The sequence below is a fragment of the Protopterus annectens genome, chromosome 1.part1 (assembly GCF_019279795.1).
Source record: "Protopterus annectens isolate FY-2018-M chromosome 1.part1, PAN1.0, whole genome shotgun sequence".
Taxonomy (NCBI): domain Eukaryota; kingdom Metazoa; phylum Chordata; order Ceratodontiformes; family Protopteridae; genus Protopterus; species Protopterus annectens.
In genome coordinates, this window is record NC_056726.1 from 309,625,786 (window position 1) to 309,646,957 (window position 21,172).

Sequence of the window (21,172 nt, forward strand, 5' to 3'; positions counted from 1 at the left end):
GGAATACGCAAAAAAATGCAAAGAAAGACAGAAGACAGACTGTCGGTCCAAAACCGACAATGAAGCTTCTCCTAAGCCAGTCGCCGGTTCGCCAGTACTCAGTGAGGCGCTTTCGCAGCCCCTGATGCCCGCTACTTTTGTTTTGCAGGCCTCTACCGTGACCCATTTGGAGTCCGGTATACCACAAGACACTTCAAGTATTGAACCCGCGGATGTGTCTCCCTTAGATGGGTCCGGAGCTGCTGAGCAGGCACCATCAGCTTCTGAGGGTGTTTTCAGGCATAGAGATTTGTATATTAAACCAATGCCATCATCAAAAACAAGGCCAAAATCAACTTCTATGGCTAAAAAACCGACGCATGGGCCACATGTTCAGGCCCCTATGCCTAAAAAACAAATTATCAAAATGGCAGATGATTTAATTACCTGGATCAGGGGTTCCCAACCCCCTCCTGCTAAGAGGCCTAGACAAGGCACTGATTATGAATCTTCAGATCAGGTTTCCATTTCTTCTGATTCCTCTTCTGATCAGGAACTTTCTATTCCACCTTATAAGGATTCTGATGCAGAAGAATCCATTCCTTCTGCTTCCCCTCTTGAGGATTTTTCTTTTGGAGAAACTTTGCATACTTTGAGTCAGGATTTTTCAGAATCCAAAAAGAGGCTTAGGGATTTCCTCCTTCCTCAGCATAGGCCTTTGGCTATACCTCCTGTTTTAGACATTGTTGATGATGATTTCTCAGAATCCAGCATGGCTCCTGATTCACTGCCTCCGGCTCCTAGTAAGCCAGACAGATATTACAGGGTTCCTGATTATCACAAGTTTCTTTTTAAAAACCCTACTGCTGATCCTGAAACAATTTCTCAGGGTCCCAAGGGTGTTAAGGCTTCTACTGCTAAAAATCCTACCCCTTCTGATAGAGACTGCAGGGCGCTGGATAGATGGGGTAAGAAGGCTTACACGTCTGCAACCCTATCAGGGCTTTAAACTGTCAATTTCATATGCTTAAATAGCAGCATGTCATGGGCTTACTGAAACAGAATGTTATGTTGATTTCTGATTGTGTGGAAAATAGTTACAGGATTTATTGCACTCAGGTGAACAAGTTGAAAAGCATACTTTGCAATGTGGTTTTGATTCCTTGGAGGCCTCTTGCAGGGCAGCCGTAACTGGATCTGTGATAAGAAGGCGTGCTTGGCTCAAGGAGCAAAATTTGCCTGATCATGTTAAAGCGAAATTGTTGGATGCACCTCTATAACAGGATAGTCTATTTGGTAATAAGGCAGAAGAAGTTTTGAAAAAGATGGAAGACAAAGCTAAATCTATGCATACTGTAAAAGATTTCCTACAAGTGCAGCCACCCAGGTTCAGTAGGCACTGTCCTACTACGAATTGGTCCTTTCCAGTACCCACCAGAGCCACCCAGGCCAAACCCAGACATTCCAAAGGCTCCAGGTTTCAGTCACAAGGAGCTTACAGAACAAAACAATGGGGTGCCTCCACCTCCAAATCTGGAAGTAGCAAGGCCCCTCCCTACGGTAAACAGTCTCAATGACTTTTCTCTGCCACTTCCAAGAAGTTATCTTTTACTAGAACTTCATGCACAAAATTGGCATCTAATTACCCAGGACAAGCGGGTTTTAAATACAGTATCCCAGGGATAAAGATTTCATTTCCACACATTGCCAATTCTCCAAGTCAGTGGGCAGAGGCCCAGAAACAAGTGATGTCCCCCATGGATATGGGGACTATTCAACCAGTACCAGAAAGGGAAAAAGGACAAGGTTTCTATTCGAGACTTTTCCTGGTACCCAGAAAAGACAAATCATGGCGTCCAATTCTGGACTTATCCATTCTAAATACTTTTCTGGACATTCCAAAATTCAAGCTGCTGACTCTACAACAGGTATTGCCTATGCTGGGCAAGGATTCCTGGTTGGTAACTCTAGACTTAAGAGGCTTACCTGCATATCCCAATCAGGGAATCTTGCAGAAGATACCTCCGCTTCAAAGCAGGCTATTTGCATTACCAGTTCTCTGCACTGCCCTTTGGCTTATCTACTGCACCCAGGGTCTTCACAAAGTGCCGGGCACCAGTAATTGCATCCTGCAGACAAAGAAACATTCAAATTTATCTGGACGATTGTCCTTGTTTTCTGCCTGAATTAGACACTCTTCTTCAGCATCTGGCATTTGTAGAAACGCTTCTAACATGCCTAGGGTACACCATCAATGAAAAGAAATCACAACTGGTACCCTCTCAAATTACATTCCTGGGTGCAAGCTTGAATACAACTGCCCAGATGGCTTACCTCACGCCAGACAAACAAATTCAATTGATGTCATTCTTCAAACAAGTGTCTACAAAAACCCAGTTATCTGCAAGACAGATTCTGCAGGCCTTGGGGTTCATGGCTTCCTGCATTCTACTAATTCCATGTGCAAGACTGCATATGAGGAAACTTCAATGGTACTTAAAAAGCTTATGGGGTCAACATTGTCACAGCCTGGAAACAATGATTCCTATCATTCCTTGCCTGCAACATGAGTTCCTATGGTGGACAGAGGCCTGTCACCAAAACAAGGGACTGTCATTCATTCCACCCCCTGCCACCCAAACCCTGACTACAGATGCATCAGAGTATGCTTGGGGGTCCATCTGGCAAGGAGATGCATTCAGGGCGAATGGAGCCCAATTCAAATGCACCTCCATATCAACCAGAAAGAAATGCTAGCTGTACAGAATGCTCTGACAGCCTTCAAGGACTTTCTTCATCCAGGACAACTACTGATAAAGACGGACAACACCACAGTTATGTGGTATATAAACAAGCTGGGGGGGGGTACCCACTCCTACCCCTTTTTTAGACTATCCATGGCTTTGTGGAACACGGCCTTGACTTACCAAATATATCTACAAGTTCAATTCCTGCCAGGAAGGCAAAATACTCTGGCAGACTGACTAAGCAGAAATCTTATGGACCCACACGAATGGAAACTGGATCCACAAATCTTTGGTATGTTGAGACAGAGACGGGGGAGCCCAGACTTAAATCTTTTTGCCTCTCCCCAAAATTATTAGTTGGACAAATTCTGCACAAGAATTCATTGCAAAAAGCTTGGAAAGTGGATGCTCTATCCTTCAGCTGGAAAAACCCATCGGTCTATGCCTTTCCCCCTCTGCTTCTGCTCTCCAAGGTTTTACTAAAAGTCAGACAGGAAAAACACAAAAATGATTCTGATTGCTCCAGACTAGCCTCACCAACACTGGTACCCCCTCCTACGCAATATGTCACACCTACCTCCGTGGCACCTGCCTCACACCTTGTCTACTGTCTCTGCAGAACTATCAAATTCTGCACACTCAGCTCCAAACTCTGAATCTTGCAGCATGGCTAATCAACTAATTTCACCAGTCACATCCCTCAGTAAACCTGTGATAGATGTCATCTTGGAGGCTAGAAGGCTTAGTACTAGAAAATCTTATGCTGATAAATGGAAAATATTCTTTGCCTGGAACCAAGCACAGGGAATAAACTAGCAATGCCCAAGATTCCTCAGATTCTGCAATATTTAATGGAGATGCTTCATAAGGGCCTATCCTTTTCTTCCATAAAGATCCATGCCTCTGCCATTTTGGCTCATTACAACACAGAGCCCCCTCTCTTTTCTCATCCCCTGCTAAAGCAGTACCTCAGAGGGGCCAAAAATTTGAGACCTCCCAGGAGAGCACCAACTCCGGCATGGGACCTTAATTTTGTGCTGGAAAAACTCACCCTACCTCCTTTTGAACCAGCTGCTACTGCAGACATAAAATTTCTCTTTTGGAAGACAGCTTTTCTTTTAGCAGTCACTTCCGCTAGAAGGATTTCAGAACTACAGGCTCCCATGGCTGTGGAGCCTTTCATTATCTTTTATCCGGACAGGGTGGCCCTCAGGACCAATCCATCCTTTATGCCTAAGGTGGTATCCGATGTGGCTCTTAATCAGACCATTCATCTGCCAACTTTTTCCCAAATCCACAGAACAAGGGGGAGCGGATTCTGCATTCTTTGGATGTACACAGGCAACTAAGATTCTATTTAAACAGGACAAAATCTCTAAGAAAATCTGAGCAACTACTGGTGGCATTTTCTGCAAGGGCAGAGGGGAAGGCTATTTCAAAGCAGACTATTTCAAAATGGATAAGCCATTTTATTCGTTTCTGCTACATGCACCATGGTAAACCTGTCCCCAAGGGGATCAGATCCCATTCCACCAGGGCTGCATCTACTTCTGCAGCCTTTCTCAGAGGGGTTCCTAACAGAGACATTTTAGGAGCTGCCACCTGGAGCTTAGTTCATACATTCACCAAACATTACCATTTACCTCTCTTTTCTAAATCCAGGGCAGGCTTTGCCACTGCTGTCCTGCAGGGCCTTATAGCTGCGCCTAATGCTGTATAATTCCATCCTCCCAACCATAGCTTTGGGATTCTACTAAAATGTAATGACTGCAACAGTGAAACACGAAGAACATAGTACAGTTGTGTACACTTACCATAAATGTAGATGTTCGAGTGTATTCACTGTTTCAGTCCTGGTTACCCACCCTGCCAGCCCCATATTTCTCTCTTATTATACCTCTTCTTTCTCTTACTATGCTCAAAAGCCCTTTTGGTGTATTTGCTTTTAGTTGAAGGTACAATTTTGTGTTCTAATTTACATACATTATAGATATATATATAGAGATATATATATATATATATATATATATATATATATATATTATTATTATTATTATTTGCTCCCCATTTGGGGGGCACCTGACATCTGGGGCAAGAAAAACTGATTAAAATGGCATCGGCTGCATGTTTTATACCCCTGATGACCTGACGTCATGGAAGAAGAGACAGCAACCGATGCAGGACCTTAGACTTTGTTATTCAGGCCGACTGAGGGCAACCTGCCAGCAGATTACCCAAATGTAATGATTGCAACAGTGAATACACTCAAACATCTACATTTATGGTAAGTGTACACAACTGTACTTTCCCTACTTGTTGATGTAGCAAATTGCTGACATATTGTATGTCTGGATGGCAATCATTCTAGGAGGGAGAGCATCTTGAAATGCCTGCAATGCTAATAGGACTGCTCTCACTTCCAGGACGTTGATGTGAAGATTTGCCTCCTGTTGGAACCAAGTGCCTTGGGCTATTCTTCCCAAGTAATGCCCCCCACCATAGTTTGGAGACATTAGTAATAACTAGCCATGGATGGTGTAAGGATAAATGGGTGGCCCTGAGAAACTTCTCTCTTGGTGATCTACCAGGTAATGTGTTTCTTGCAAATTCTTGTAATTCATATTGGAGCAGAGAGGAACCGTCAACTTAGACCACTGGCCTGCAAGCGTCATTGTAGTACCTTCTTGTAATATCTTGTTAGGGGTATTAGTTATGGAAACTGCCATAGATCCCAGGGGTTATAAAACCAATCTTGCTAGTGGGGAAGGTAGAGAAAGGATGTGGGATGCTTAACTCTGTAAAGGTATTTATTCTTGAGTGAAGTTAGCTTGCAATTTGAGTCACCATTTTTAGATGAGGACCAATAAACTCCATGACTTGAGTGGGGGATATCTGTGACTTGATGCAGTTCACTGTGATGCCCAGTTGAAAACATAGTTGGACCAAGCAGTCTCTGGCTTGAATCAGTAGAGGACTGGTGGGAGCAGAAATTACCCAGTCGTCAATTTATGGAAACCCCCAGAATCCAAGCAGTCTCAGAAGAGCTGTGACTACTACCATGCATTTAGTGAACATCCTGGGGACTATGATGAGGAACCCAAGGGCAGGAATGTGAATTAGTAATCACTGGCTCCCAGCCAGAAGTGCTGAAATCTCCTGGATTACCTATATATTTTGATGTGAGTACACATCCTACAGATATATTGAGCACATCCAAATGTCCTTGCGCAAAAACATCAGAATGGATTGAAATGAGACCCTTTGGAACTTGGAATGTTTGACATATTGGTTTAAGTTGCTAATATCCAAGATAAGCCTCAGATCCCTGTTTTTCCATGACACCAAAAAGAGCTTTGAATAAGTTCCAAATCCTTGTTGGTCTGCAGGGACCACTTGGATGATTTTTGGCCAGCAATTTGTCTTCCTGTAGCTGCCACTTTCCTTTGAATGGGTGGAATGCCAGGAAGTTTTGTAGATAGATTGGGGAGGCTGAAGAGAAAAGTATATTTAATAACCTCTGGAAATCCTCTGCATTCAAGTGTCTTTGGTAATGGCTGTCCAGGTTTCCAGGTGTACAGATAAGTGCCCAGTGCCCCCTCTGACTGTCTCCAGAGTGCAGTAGTCAGGCAATCTTTCAGGAACACTAGTAGGGCTTCACAGAGAAGAGACCACTAAACCTTGGCTTTCAGGCTTCCTCTACCATGAGGACATCATCTACTATTGGAATTCCCCCTCTGCCACTGTGGGACCTGTCCCCATAGGAGTTCTGGGAAGAGCCTTGCAATTTCTGGAACCACATTTTCCTACCACATCTCTCTGGTTTCAGGAAAAGGCCCTTTAGGGTATAGAGAAATGTATCTTCACAGAAGATAAGGTATTCCCATCTTGTTTACATCTAGATAGGCTTTCTTTAACCTTGGGACCAAATAAGGTAAACCCATCAATAGGAGCATTCATGCACAATGACTGGAAAGGCTCCATGACATCAGAGGCACATCCAGGAGTGGAATCTCGCAGCTATTCCTGGACCTGCAGCTCTCAAAGCATCTTCTGAGGCATGGGAAATAAGTCTCATAGAGGCATTCAATGAGGGAACTGTAGGGTGGCCAGTTGCAAAAAAATTGTCTTGTCCTCTGCTGACATGAGCCCAGAGAGGGCATTGGAGAACTCCAAGTTCCTCTGAAATCTTGTGATGTGCCAAATAGTTTAGTGACCTTAAAGAAGTCACTGATGTATAAACATGCTTCCCAAACCTGTTCAATGCCCTGAACTCTATTGGGGGATGGACAGAACTTTGTTCACCATGTTCATTCTTGGTGGCTGCTGCTACCACCATAGCATCTACTAGAGGATCCTTGCTCCAGTGAGCATGATCCTTGGGTGCAACCAAGTATTTGTCTTTTAGGGATTGGTTCTGTGACATCTAGATCCTTCCAGGCCCCACAGGAGATGAGGTCCACTATCTCGTCCACTTGGGGGGAGGGGGACTACCCAAGATGTAGTGGAGTCTGCTCCGAAAGCCTCAAGAAAGACTCTTCCTGGGAAGGTCGGTCAGAAAACCAACCACCTTTGTTTCAAAAGCTCAAGTATTTCACCAAAGGAGACATCCTCCAGGAGTAATCTACAGTATCTTTCTTGAAGCCCTTCTCTGGGAGGTCTCCTAAAGAAATGGTAAATGGATCTGGAAAGGAATCTGCTCAGGGTTGAAGGTGGAGAAACAGCGAGTTGGAGATTTTCACTTACTATATCTGAAAAGCCAGTCAGATCCAATGGCTTATAGATCTTTTTTGGGGGAGCAGAACTTGAAATAGAGGAAGAACAATGATCAGGGGATCATTTTCTAGCTTCTTTGCCATTCTTCGAACAATCCCCTTTAGCCTTCTCAGGAGGCTTTCTGGAAGGAGTGGGGAACTTCAGCCGAAGATGTAAGAGGTAGAGGGTAACAAACACTCTAACTTGTCTCCAAGGTCAACCAAAGCTTTATGACTGAACTTCACACAGATTGCACATTTGACATTCAAATGAGCAGAACACAAACAATACATTACAAGGCTTGGGGGTCTTGTACCAACAGGACGTGCATTTTTTGGAACTGGTCAGCTTATCCAACATGATGGCGAAGGAACCTAAATAAGAAAAGAGAGAAAAATAAAAAAAGGCTGCCGACAATGGTAATAAAATGGAGCAAATACCAAAATTGGTGATTAGAAGTACATATAACCGGTAACACTAGAAAAGGGAAAACTGAAATAATCTAGGCACAAGAGGCCTAAGGCAAAAGAGTACCACAAGACAAAACTACACAGTAATGTGTGTGTGTGTGTGTGTGTGTTGTGTGTATGTATGTATATATATATATATATATATGTCTACTTTGTTTAGTTGAATCTCATTTCATTACCCTGACAACTTCGCTGAAAACTGAAATTACTGAAAACTCATTTCATTGAGTCTCATTTCACTGAGCTGCAGTTACTATATATGGCACTGTGTAGTGTACTATAAGGCAAGTAAAAGGTATATGCCCTTTTCCCACTGTAGTGAGATCCTGGAGTTAGTATATATAGTTGGGGGGTGTGATAGGCATAGCCCCCCCCCCCAGTAAGAGTACATATTGTCTTCTGGAGAGAGTCGGTCATTGGTTTTGCAACTGTGCATGTCTGTTATTTAAAAGGTATTGTTTTGAAGATTTTAGTAAAATACAATATAAAACAAACAAGGTGGAGAGCTATCCCTGTACTGCTTTAATGGTACGAATACTCCAGCAAGTAGTGATACAGCAGTCCTGCTAGATATTACTGCATGCGAATGCGGTAGTCTGGGGACATGGCTAATGTAAATTAGCCATGTACTCTGCCCTGATGTTGTACACTGTGACTGAAATAATGTAGTAACGAGATTTGGATAAATCTTTTCCAGGTAATTTTGTGCAGAATAGCAAAGATTGATTACAGTAGATTCATGGTGTACACACAGACAGCAGTGGGGTCTGTTAGTGCTGCAGCAGTACTGCCAGGCTGTGTGTATGCATGTGCATTTAGGGACATTAGTAGGACTGTATGGAATTGTGTGTGCACACATGCGACTGTCCTGGGTCTGTATGAATGGGTCTCCTTTGTAATTTTGAAACTTCAAAATCTCGAACATCAGAATCCCAAGGTTCAGATGTTCGAAGTTTTGAAATCTCGAAATTAAAAAAAAAAAAAAAACTATAAAATATAAGAAATCACATTTTTTTTTGCAGGGGGTAAGCCCCCCTGCACCCCCCCAACATACACCCTGCTCCTTAAATATGCCAATTCCGAGATTGCACTACAGTGAAGAGAACGGTAAAGTTACTGTTCCGCACTGTTGGGCAATCTCAGTTCAGGTTCGAGATTTCAAAACTTTGAACATCTGAACCTTGGGATTGTGATGTTCGAGGTTTTGAAATTACAAAGTGGACCCATATGAATATACATTTGTGTCATTGGATGTATCTTTCTGTCTGTGGGGGAAAGTGCAACAACTCTGCATGGACTGGTAGAGGGTGTATGCCTCTAAATGGATTGTGTTCTATTACAGACTTGCAAATGCATTGCAGATCAGCTTTTGTTCAATGCGACTCTTGCATATCTCTTAATTAGTTACCACCATGATGCTACCAGACCTCAGCGGTGAAGCACTAGTAGCGGAACAATGATTTCTCTGAATACTTTCCATAAATCTTACTATGATTCTTCTTTTAGTGAATTTAGCCCACTCGTTTGTTAACACTCTTAATGAATCTACAACTTTCCTCAAATTCACATATAGCTTTTCAAAACGGGAGATTGACTACCTTGATGTCAAACTGACCAAGGATCTGTCTAATCACAAGTTTTTGTCCAGAATTTTCAGGAAGGTTACATACTGTAATTCCTACCTGCATTTTTCGAGTTCTCATCCCTTTAAACAAAAACGGGCTATTGTGAAGGGACAGTTGGTCAGGGCAGTGAGGATGTGTAGCACTCTTCCCGATTTTCATAAAGAGTGTGAATTTTTGAGGGATCTTTTCTTAAACCGGGGGTACCCCCCCCCCCCCGGCTTTAATAGATGAGTTAACTTTTGAAGTTGAAACCAAGAGATTGAAAGGGTTTTATAAACCACTTCTTAATTATGAAAATTCTACACTTCTGTCGACTCATGGGGCTATTACATGTACCATCACTGATACGAGTTCCCCTTCGCATACTGGTTACTGGTGATAATGACATCAAGAGTCCTTTATCTTTGAGCTTTGTTACTACATTTAACAATAATTCCCATCAAATCTGGGAAATCATTCGAAAAAATTGGCACCTAATTTCTAGTAATTCTTTATTGGAAAAATTAGGACCCAGTCCTAGAGTTGTATATAAAAGAGGGAGTAATATTAAGGAGTTATTACAAAGGAAATTTGACGAAAACTCTCTTAATAGACAGAAGGGAACATTCACTTGTGGCTTTTGCAATTGGTGCAAAATGCTTAAAACAGGGAGTACATTTTGCATTAGAAATAGAAAATATGAAATTAAATTTAAGATTAATTGCGAAACGAAGTCTATTGTTTATATTGCATTTTGTGTTTGCTGTTTGGCTTTCTACGTCAGTAAAACCGATAGAAAATTTCGTGAGCGTATTTACCAACATATTTATGCTATTAAGCATGGTAAATGTGAGAATGCTTTAGCCAAACATATAGTTAATAATCCGGGACATAGTTTTCATTTTATGGCCATTGATCATATCTCACCAAGTATTCGGGGAGGCCCTTGTTCTTTATTATTGGAGAATCGGGAACTTGAATGGCAGCTTAAATTAAACGCATTCAACTTCCCAGGCCTAAATGAAAACTATAATATTTAATCAGTTTTAAGATACAAATCCTTTTTGAGATAAACTGTCGGATTAAAAATGCACACATACAGATTTCTTCTTTATATAGTAAAAATATATTTACATGGGAACATTTGCTTTTTAGCCCTAACTTATAAACAATATTGATAAAATTAGTCATTTGATATTTACATATATATATATTTTTTAATGTAAGATGGTATTTTATCCATTGAGTTTAATTTTAATATTCAATACCTATTAAGTTATTTGATTTGGGTATTCTTAATAAAATCTTTCAACTAAAAGATACGTAATAAATACTAAATAAGACCTCTTTAGTAGTATACTTAATATTACTGTCTTTCAAAGTGGTATTAATGGTAAACATTGTTGTTTTGTATTTGAAATTTATTTTTCATTTATTTATTGTCTTTGTGATTATAAGGAAGTGACGTACTTGGATACTTTGTATGTAGCTATTTAAAAGGTTTGGCACCTTTTTAAACTGTTTCTCTGATGAAGCCACTTTGTTTTTAGTGGCGAAAACGCTAAATAATTTTTTACAAATAAACTAGCGTTAAGGCATTTTGTTTGGTCTTCTAGATCTTCTGGACACCCGTGCCTATTTTTTAACAGTTCTTTTAGTGAATTTAATCAGTCATAAAACAAGAGTAGAATTGCTTGTAGCCACGGCTGTTTGAGCAACTGTTTTCCTTTTTGTGGTCTCTCCCTATTTTTTTTTTTCAGTTGCCTTCATTTCTCACATTTGCAATGTGCTTCCTTCCTGTACTCATCCTTCTTACAGGTCACTTTGCTCCATTGTGTTCAGTATCATTGGATAGATAATGACTCTGATGTGCAGGTCATGAATTTAACACTTCCTTGGGTACATTCAGGAAATTCAGTGGAATCGTGGGCAGTTCAAGGCCACTGAGTCTTGTAACCGTTATGTCTTGTCAGCTCCCCCCATAGACTATACCTACCCTCTCAAGGAGGGGAAGGTCTAGAACAGTCAAGCTCAGGGTGGCTTTATGAATACTCATCTAGTTATCCAGGTCCTGTTTGAAGGAAGGTAATGTATCACACTGATTTATCTGCTGGCTGAGTCTATTCCAGAGATGAGGGAGACACTGAGTTAATGATCTTTCTCCACCTTGTTTTATTGATCTGCTGAAGCAGATTAATGAATCTGCCTTCCTACCTTGTGTTATTACTCACCATTGCCCCTCACCTCTGGAATAAACTCCCATGCAGATAGCTGGAAAGCAAGCATCAGGCAAACCTGTCATCCAGTACATTAGAAGCTTTCACTTAACTTTTGTTTTCAGAATTCTTCTATCATATCTGTGCACTCAGCCTTCCTTACTTCAGCACCACCCAAAAGGGGCAACACATGGAGTACCCCCCTCCCCAATCAGTAAGGCAGGAGGGGAATTTCGTGAATATTTGATATTTCCGTAGTCTTGTATAAATATTACTGCACATTTCATAGGTCTAGTTAGACCAGCCAAGATAATGTTATATAACATACCTAATTTGATCTGTATGCTAACACAGTTTGGCTCTTCAGTTTATATTTTACTCCTCTTGGAGCTGTTCACCCCAAGCCTCCATTGAAAAGGCACTTCAAACCTAGCAGGGCAACCCAGTCATCAAAAATACAAACATAAATTAACGCACTTCATCTCATTACACAACTATTTCTGAAACACTCTAATATTTTAATCGTTTTATCGTTTTCTGCAGCCTGCTATTCTTGTTCTTATTGTACTGAAACAGTGTAGAAGCCTATCTACCTCTTAAAAATACCTCTGCAGGTATCATCGTATGATGGAAGGCAGGAACTCAAAGTAACAACCATAATGTTAACCACGAGGTTTTGTTTCCTTAATTATTATAATGCCTGTACTTTCTTGCTAATAAAAATATTGAAAATAAAGCTTGATTTGATGGGTTTGCCTGTATGATCGTATCCATAGTGCATTTTTATTTTCTAGCTTCCACCTTCTCTAAGTATATAATAGTTAACCATTATAATAACTATTAATAGTGGATGTCAACATATTTTAGTGTATGTGCTGAATATTGTAGACAGTATATGCAAACCCATTGTTTTCTTTTGTTTTCTTTAGTGTGGAAGTGATTCGTTTGGGGCAAAGCTACTTCATAAACTGGGATATGCTGATGTATTATGACAAAAATGACACTGCAGCCAATGCAAGAACTACAACTCTGAATGAACAGCTTGGACAGATTCAGTACATCTTCTCTGACAAGACTGGAACACTAACGCAGAACATCATGGTATTCAAAAAATGTGCCATTAATGGACAGATATATGGTAAGCTTTACCTATAGAATTGTGCCTCTTATCTACCACATTGATGTGACATGGCTTACTTTTGAAATTAAAAAAGCTAGTCAGAATCACTAAAATCAAACCAAACCGATATCAACCCCTGGGCAACAGAAAGTGGGCCACTGGAGTATGTCACTTATGTAATCCTTAGTGTGTACAATCCTGTGGAACTGGCATATGAGGACCTTCATGTCAGTTTTGACACTGTCTTCAGTAAGAACACAAAAATAAGTGTAGATAGCACTTATAAATCAGCTCTTATGGAACCATCATTCTTATCTGTTTTGTCACTTGTAGCACTGATGAGTCATTTAAAAGGTAGAGTGAGGAAAACTCAACAGCTCTCAAAACATGGGTATTAACTGTAGGTAAATGTCAGACCTTCTGTACTGACTTCTAGAGCTGGATAGTGTCCCCCCATACCATGGAGGTTGGCAGAATACTTCACTGTCCGAAGAGTGGCATGCACCATCTTCACTTTTTTTTTTACTGCACGAGACAAGTATATGCCTACTTATGAGCATCCACTTATTTTGCTTTCTTATTGCTTTGAAAAGAGATGAGTACCCCATTTAGAGGGTTTTTCCTGGTTGGTTATATTTTCTTGTGTAAAAATTATTGCAGCTACTTTTGATATGATTATGATTTTGGAGAATTTTTTGTGGATCATGACATCCCTAGAAAAATTCACCAGCAAGTGTACATACAGATGATTTCCTCCAAACGAATGCAACTTTTTTTCTGCCTAGATAATGAGCCATCAGATTACTCCTGTAAACACTGTAAGAATCTTAACAAGACACTGGGCCATACAAAAATACCTCCTGTACTGGAACAGACATGCACCACCCATCTCTCAGCCAGAGTCCTCTACAAATAATAACAAGGGGGAAATCTACCCAGGCCCACGAGACAGTAGCAGATATAATTTGGGCAAACCAAGTAAGGCAGTGATTAAGAAACTGGCATATGGGCTTAGAATTCAGTGGTGTCATCTAGGCCTGTGCAAGCCAGACCCAGAGAAGTATAGCTTCATCCACTCCAGTCCAAGCTCCTTTTTACCCTCCTTTTTAAGCAGGCAGATAGCTGGTTCACAGTAGCAGAATCTAGCCAAGCCTTTTGTAACTGTACCACAGCTGTATGCATACATTTTCCAGACTGTGCTAGTTCTCTGTATGAGGTCAGCTTCTCTCTGGCCAAAATTCACTACAGCTCCCCATAATTTTGGAATAGCTGCCTTCAGATGTGGGTTGGGCTCTTGTTTTTGTGCCTTTCCCCACATCTTCTATCACTCTCATGTCTGGCTCTCGTGGGATATCTGTACCATGGCGTTTGCCTCAGCCTTTGCATTTTTTAATTATAGGATGTTTTCTGAAGAGTTTGTGACAGTCTGTCAGTGAACAACCCCTCTTTCACAGGAATTTGCCCTTTGCTTTTCGTATGCTACTCAGAGAGGAAGGAGCGCTCTTACCCTGGAGGGGTCAGTCAGCTCTGAACTGCAAAAAGAGGATCTTGTCTGCTTGGACCAATACCACTCCCAGCTTGGCTGCAATATATGCACATAGACAATGCCATAGCTTTAGGGTCTCCTTATAATGATGTATCCTTCAGGAGACTAACCTTTGATTACTTAGGATGGGGTTGTCTGACTAAGTGGTATTTAGAGCTACTTGATATGGAAGAGTCAAGGATTGTGGCTATTTTCATCAGCATTTTGGAGTTTTAAGGTTACTTTATAGAGCACCTTTGCTATAGCCCGAATCTCAGCTGACCATTGCTACAGAATCCTCCAGAAATATGAATGTTCGTATAAGAATCCTGTGACAGAATCCACTGTAGCATCCATAAATGTAGTCAGGCAATCTAAGTTAGCACTTGGATTTCAACACCCATGGTAATGGTTGCGAAATTGGGGTTCAGGACAGGTTTTAGAAAAAGGGTCTATACTATCTCTGTCCTTGGAATCATAGTTGTTAGTTGCCAGACTTGTGTCACACAACACAAAGGGGAACTCCTTTTAAGGGTATGAGGAAAGTAAGGCAAAGGACACAAACGATAAAACCTTAAACTTACAAGATAGATGCGGACTGCTTTAAAGGTGAGTGTGTAATCAGGTATATGATGGTCATTGTGGGTATTTGTGTCACTGGACAGCCATGGGCACTGTATCTGTAATGAATAGCTGTTTTAATTTAAGCCCTACCTCAGGATGTGAAAGGCCATTAACTTAATATTTTTTAGATGAGGACTTGATTTTTGACAATCTTCTACAGGATGTATTTAGAAGGAGCTGTTTGACCGTGTCAAGATAAGGAGTCTGTGAAAGCTGCCTTTTCATTTATCTAGTCTAAAGCAAACCAGAAATTACTGCACCAAGCAATCCTTTTACTGCAAGAAAGCTGAGGCAGAGTGCTCCAAGCAGAAGCCCTTGGAGTAAAAATGATATCTGCAAGGGCTAGAAGGGTTGAGATAGGCAACAGCACTGGGGGACTTTGGAGCAGATCCCTACCCAACAGTAAGGGAAGCTAGTAGTGTAGGCTACAGTGTCCCCTACCCCTCTCACAATTTTTAGATGAAAGACTCACTACTTGCCAAAGTGTTTTGATCTGATCAGTGAGCCCTTGAGTATCTAAGGCTAGAAGATGGAATTCAGTAAGTCCTATCCCTTTTTAGGCATGCATCAACTCCCTAACGGCCACAACAGTTAAGACTGCACCATCTTTTAGCTGCTCCTAAGTGGACCTATTGAAAGGGTCTCCATCCAGGAGCAGGCCAAGAGTTTCTACTCAAGACTATGTTTGGTACCACAGATGGATGGGATGTGAAGGCTCTTCTGGACTTCTCAGCTAAATACTTTCCTTGTGTTCAAAAATTCAAAATGCTCACCTTATAGGCCTTTGTGCCTTCCTAGTTAAAGATGCTGTCTTTGTAACTCCGAATATGAAGGATGTCTACGTGTACAGCTTTGTCCAGGAGGACCACAGGCGGTTGCAATAGGTTTAAGACAGAAACTTTCGCATCCGCTTTCTTTCTGACATCTGCCGTCATCATTATGTCCAAGATCTTGGCAAATACTTAGCTCCTATAGTTATACTGCTTGGGTCAAAGTGGAGCTATGTATTGCCCTTCCCTTGATGACTGCCTAATCAAAATTGCCTAGGTGTAAAAGCTTGGGAAATTCCTTACTTATCACCTCCTATTAGTTGACTAACCCAGGGGTTCTTGCTTAGCCTGCAGAAGTTTAGACTTACATCATCTTTTCACTAAGACCACCTTAGATTCATTCTTTGACCTTAGGGCAGGAAGAATATTTTTATCACAGAAAAAGCACTCCTCAGGCATTCACTTATTCACTCTGGGAGTTTGGCAGCTAGATAATTTTTGAAGGCATCAGACTACATCAGCATCTGTTTTGATGGTTCTACTGTGAAGCTGCATGAGTAGGATTGATGGGCCTCAGAAACCTGTAGATGCAGTGATGCCAACCTTCACACCAGGTGATCCTGCTGATCTGTTAGAAAAGTGCTTGTAGTAAGCAAAGCAGTCTTGAATTTCATTGACTCATGTTTGCCACACTCTACCCTGATAAGTGCCTTGGACTGCATGAGAAGGTTCATATATTCATAGGTGTGTCCTAGGCTAATGGACATTGGGGTATTTTTAAGCCTAGCTATGCGTCCAAATTCTCTTGCAAGTTCTGGTGCCCCTGATAAATGTAAGCAGGGGGAGATAAAAACTGTAAAAGCATGTACCTGGAAGATGAACCATTTACAAGGCTGCTTGTGTTCATTAGAGACATGGGTGTCAAACCAAGGATGCATTTCCTGTTTTTCATCCAGTTGTCCAAGTTACACTTGGGTTAAGGAGGAACCCTGCTTCACATTCATAGGGAGCCTGTTCCAGAGAAGGGGGTAGTCTCTGGGATGCATGCCTCTCTCTCCAGGAGATTGTGTATATCATAGGCAAGCTGAAGGTCTTAGAATGGGTAATTCTAGTGCTATTTGTTTTGCAGATATGCAGGAGATCTCTCTGGATGGGGTCCAACAATTCCTTGTATTCCAGGCATAACTCAACTCTCAACAGTTTGTAGGAGACAGGATACAGGGAAAGGGCTTTGTGGCAGTCTGCGTGGGACATGTTACTTGCACCCTTTACTATAATGAGGAACCTGTGTGGATGCTCCAGTTATTGGATATGCCTGGTTAGGTACATGCCAAATGCAGCATTGTACTCAATGACAGGTCTGATGAATGCTGAATGCAGTGGAACAATGACCTCCTTCAAAACCTGCAAGGAGGTCGAAGGAGGAGAGTAAGATGGAGTCAGTGAAGCAGTGTTTCCAAGTCCAAGAAGGAATTGGGTTTTTAAATCTGTAGGAATCCTCTGGCTTGTCAGCAGCTGGTCCACAAGGCGCACCACATCTAGTTTGGAGAGAGGCTCCTGGTGGATCTTGTGGATATCCCCAATGGGGACTTTGGTCATTCTAAAAGGGCTGTATACCTCCCCTAAGAAAGGGTCCACAGACTGGGAATATCAGGTCTGTGCTCAAGTGTCTAATGGCACCACCATCTCCAGTTTTGAGACTATCAAGGGAGGGGTGTCCATCTGAGTGAGTGGAGCCTTTGGAAGGCTTGGTGCTGAGATTGGTGTGGAGGTCAAAATCTGTGATTTAGGCATAGACTGTGTTGGTGCCAAAGGACGTACTGGCGATATTGCAGTAGACTGTACTGAAATCAGTGCCATGGAAGCTGGTTTCTAGTCCAGAATGGAAAGTTTCGCCAGTTTGGGGTATAGGTTGTCTCCTCCTCACTCACTAGAGGGTGAGGAGGGAACTGAATGTGGCCTCTCTCTTTCTTTCCTAGGAGGGGGGTGTGAACCCTCCAATGCAGAGAGAGCCCCTGATAAGGGTGATTTAAGAAGGCCCTTTAGTATCAACTTATTCTTTCTTTCATTCAATGTACGGAAACTAAAACTTTGAAAAATAGAGCAAGGCAGTTGAACAGAGAGATATGAGGCACTCCCAAGCAATACACAGGGTCATCATGATTGTCACTATTCAGCATTTTTCTCCCACACTTCAGACATTGTTTGAAGCCTGAAGTGCCCTTTTTTCAAACATGTTAAATACCAATACTATCAAAGGCAGAGCAAAGAAACAGGTAAATAAAATAAAATGTCAGTATTAATATTATATAAACAGGCAAAGAACCAGAAAGGAAATACTAACAATGGTACTAGAAGATTACTACAGTGGGTAGAGAAGAAGGGTGTGTACCAGCAATGGTGCAAAGATTACCAACTGGTAGTTTGTCAGGAAAGTTTTAGAAAAGAGGGTAGGAACCTAGTGATAGCTTTAAAAGGGTAGAAACAAGTAAAATAACAGATGAATAAACTATCAAGACTTTCCAATAAGCACTATATATCAAAAATTATAAGACTTGTTTGAGAGCTGGCTTGAACACTGCTAATGAGATCTGAGGTAACAGGGAGAAGGGTATTATGGGTAAAAGCTAAGCTCTAGAGTTTTTGGGTAGCACAAGCTTGGTATAAGACCGGCTGTGTTCCAAGGACGGAACCGATAACCCATCAGTGATGAATGGAATGAAGATTAACAACATCAGATAAATCATTTCCCTAGATGCTTCAATTTGCTCATGCAGCTTCTCTGACAGGGCAGTCTGAAGGGAATCTGTAAGTCTATCAACTCATTACATTCCCAGAAAATGTTCCCAGTTGCCTCTTTCTGCCCCATCATACCTCCCAACATTTGCTGTCTACCCGAGGAAAACGTCTTTGAAGTCTGCTTTGGGTATAAAAATACCTATGCAAGCACTTCAGGCAAAGATCAAAATCTTCTAGATTTTGTTGCATATTTGGGCAACATACGTGCATCTCCCCATTTTTTATTTGTGAATTGTTTATCTAATCTCTCTTCCCAGTCCTTCCTAATCACCTCTGATTCTTATAGTTATGCAATATTTTATATGCTGTACTAATTATTCCTTAATGGCAACTTCTGTTCTAGATTCTACTAAAAACTCTGCATGTGCTGGTCTTTTGTTTAGGACCCCCCTATTTCTTTCTCTTTGCCTATACTTTGATATCAATGCTTGCTAATGGAAGGGAATCTTTAGCTTGCAGTCCAAATATGTTCTTGGCATCTTTCTATTCTGTTACCATTATTTGCTCCCAGTACTTTGGCACCTTTTGCCATTTTTCTCCAATATATTCCTGACCCCTGTTGCCTATTGTCTGTATCCCTAATTGCAGTCATCCCTGTTGGCAGAATCCCCTTTCCCGTGTTGGCTTACTTCTTAGAAGACCTTCTGCTACTTTATGAATTTAATGAATATAATCTGTATGATTATTTTTCTCCTTAAAGGTCTGCAGCCAACATCCCAGCCTCTCCTTGTTACTTGAGAGCTTCCTCCTTGTTTCATTATCTTCTCTTTCCACTTTGGATAATAGTTTTCTGTTATGCTATCTACAGGAGCCTTAACTGTGTTGCTTTGAAATACCCCTTCAAGTCTGGTAATCCCAATCCTCCCTGTTCTATTTGAAGAATGTTTATCTCACTTGACTCTTGTTATCTTTCCCTTAAGATAAAATCCTTTAGCTCTTTAATTGCTATCCACAACTTCTCTGGTTGATAGAAATATGCCTGACCAGTGTATAAAACTAAAGGGACTAAAAATATTTTAACTAATTGTATTTTACTATCCATATCCATGTAAAAAAGCTCCATTTTCTCAGTTTTTGTATCACTTTTTTGTTGTCTTTCCACATATCCTTAGCTGCCACACCAGTATCATTTTTATTTCATACTCCTAAAAACTTCATTTTATCATGTCCACATAAATATGGACATTGCTGAACCAATTCATAGGTGGGTACATAATTTACCTCTATTGCTTTAGTTTTTCCTTCATTAATTTTGTATCATGAAAAGCTCTGAAACTGCCAATATGTTCCACAGCACTGTAATGTCCCTTTTTGGTTTTGTCAGGTATAAAATAATGTCATCTGCAAATAGAGCCAACTTTTCTTGACTACCGTACCAATTACATCCTTGAATTTCTGATCCCTTATTTTCTTTTCCAATGGTTCAAAATATAATGCAAATAAAAAAGAGAGAGGACACCCCTGCCTGGTTTCTCTGCTCAAGCAGATATCATCAGAGGTGACCTTACCCACTTTAATTTTTGCCTCCCATCCTTCATATATTCTCCTAATCAGCCTTATAATTTTATCAGGAAATGCAAATGCTTCCATTGCTCTGCTCATAAAATCCCAGTTTACTCTATCAAATTATTTTGCTAAATTAAGACCCACCAGCAACAGTGATATTTTCTTACATTCTGCTTCCCTCTGGATAATTACTGTTGCTTGTTGTCAAAAGTTTGCCTCCCCTCCATAAAACCACATTGATCCTATCTATAAATTTTGGAGTCACTGTTGCCATTCTTTAGCCATTATAGACATAAACACTTTATAATCATGATTTAGTACTGAAATGTGCCTGTATAAAGCTGGATCTGATGGATCTTTACCCCCTTTATGTAGTGTAGATCAATGTCTGTCTATGTACCTTTTAAGAAGCTATCCAAAGGCTTAGACAAGTGTATAAATACTAAGCACGTGCTTGTCTGACTGCCATTTTGTAGTAAGCTGTTGAGATGTAAGCATGTATTTATGTAAGGTCTGTCTGTTAGCCAGTTCATTTGTATTTTATGAGGCTACTAGCCATCCTGATGTGTTTCTATGTATTAAAACATCTAAACGAGCTACCCCACCTGCTTGTCATCTGTTAGAGGGATGAGTGACATGGTATCAGAAGCAGCATGCCTAAAAGGACATGGTACCAGAAGAGATTTGGCTAAAATGACTTAAGGCACTTGCTTGGACCTGGAGGAATATAGAGCAGTGAATCATCCCTATAATGTGCATACTTCACAAAAAAAGGTCCGAAACAAATTTTGAATATTAAAACTTGCTCCGCACTATTTCTTCATAAAATATGAATGAGGCATACAGAACGTTCTAAATATTTGCATAAACCAATATGTATGATATTGATAAAAATATTCAAATTACTACAGAAAATGATTGAAAAAGTCCAAATTGCATAAAATGAATAAAGTAAGGGGAAACAACCACATTTTCACAAAGCATGCATTTTGTGTTAAGCAAAGATATCCAAGTTATCAGACGTGTACAAGTGTGTGTGTTTGTGCAGTGTTACAGTAAA

At 40.8% G+C, this 21,172-nt stretch overlaps 1 protein-coding gene across 5 annotated transcripts in view; it reads left to right on the forward strand.

Moving 5' to 3' along the window:
• The window catches only part of ATP8B1 (ATPase phospholipid transporting 8B1), a 1,573,644-nt gene that overhangs the window by 1,025,000 nt on the left and 527,472 nt on the right, over positions 1-21,172 (forward strand). For all 5 annotated transcript variants that reach the window (XM_044074782.1, XM_044074792.1, XM_044074774.1 and 2 more), the window contains one exon: positions 12,698-12,906. In XM_044074782.1, the coding sequence (XP_043930717.1) occupies positions 12,698-12,906 (209 nt within the window). The remainder of the gene's footprint in view (positions 1-12,697; positions 12,907-21,172) is intronic.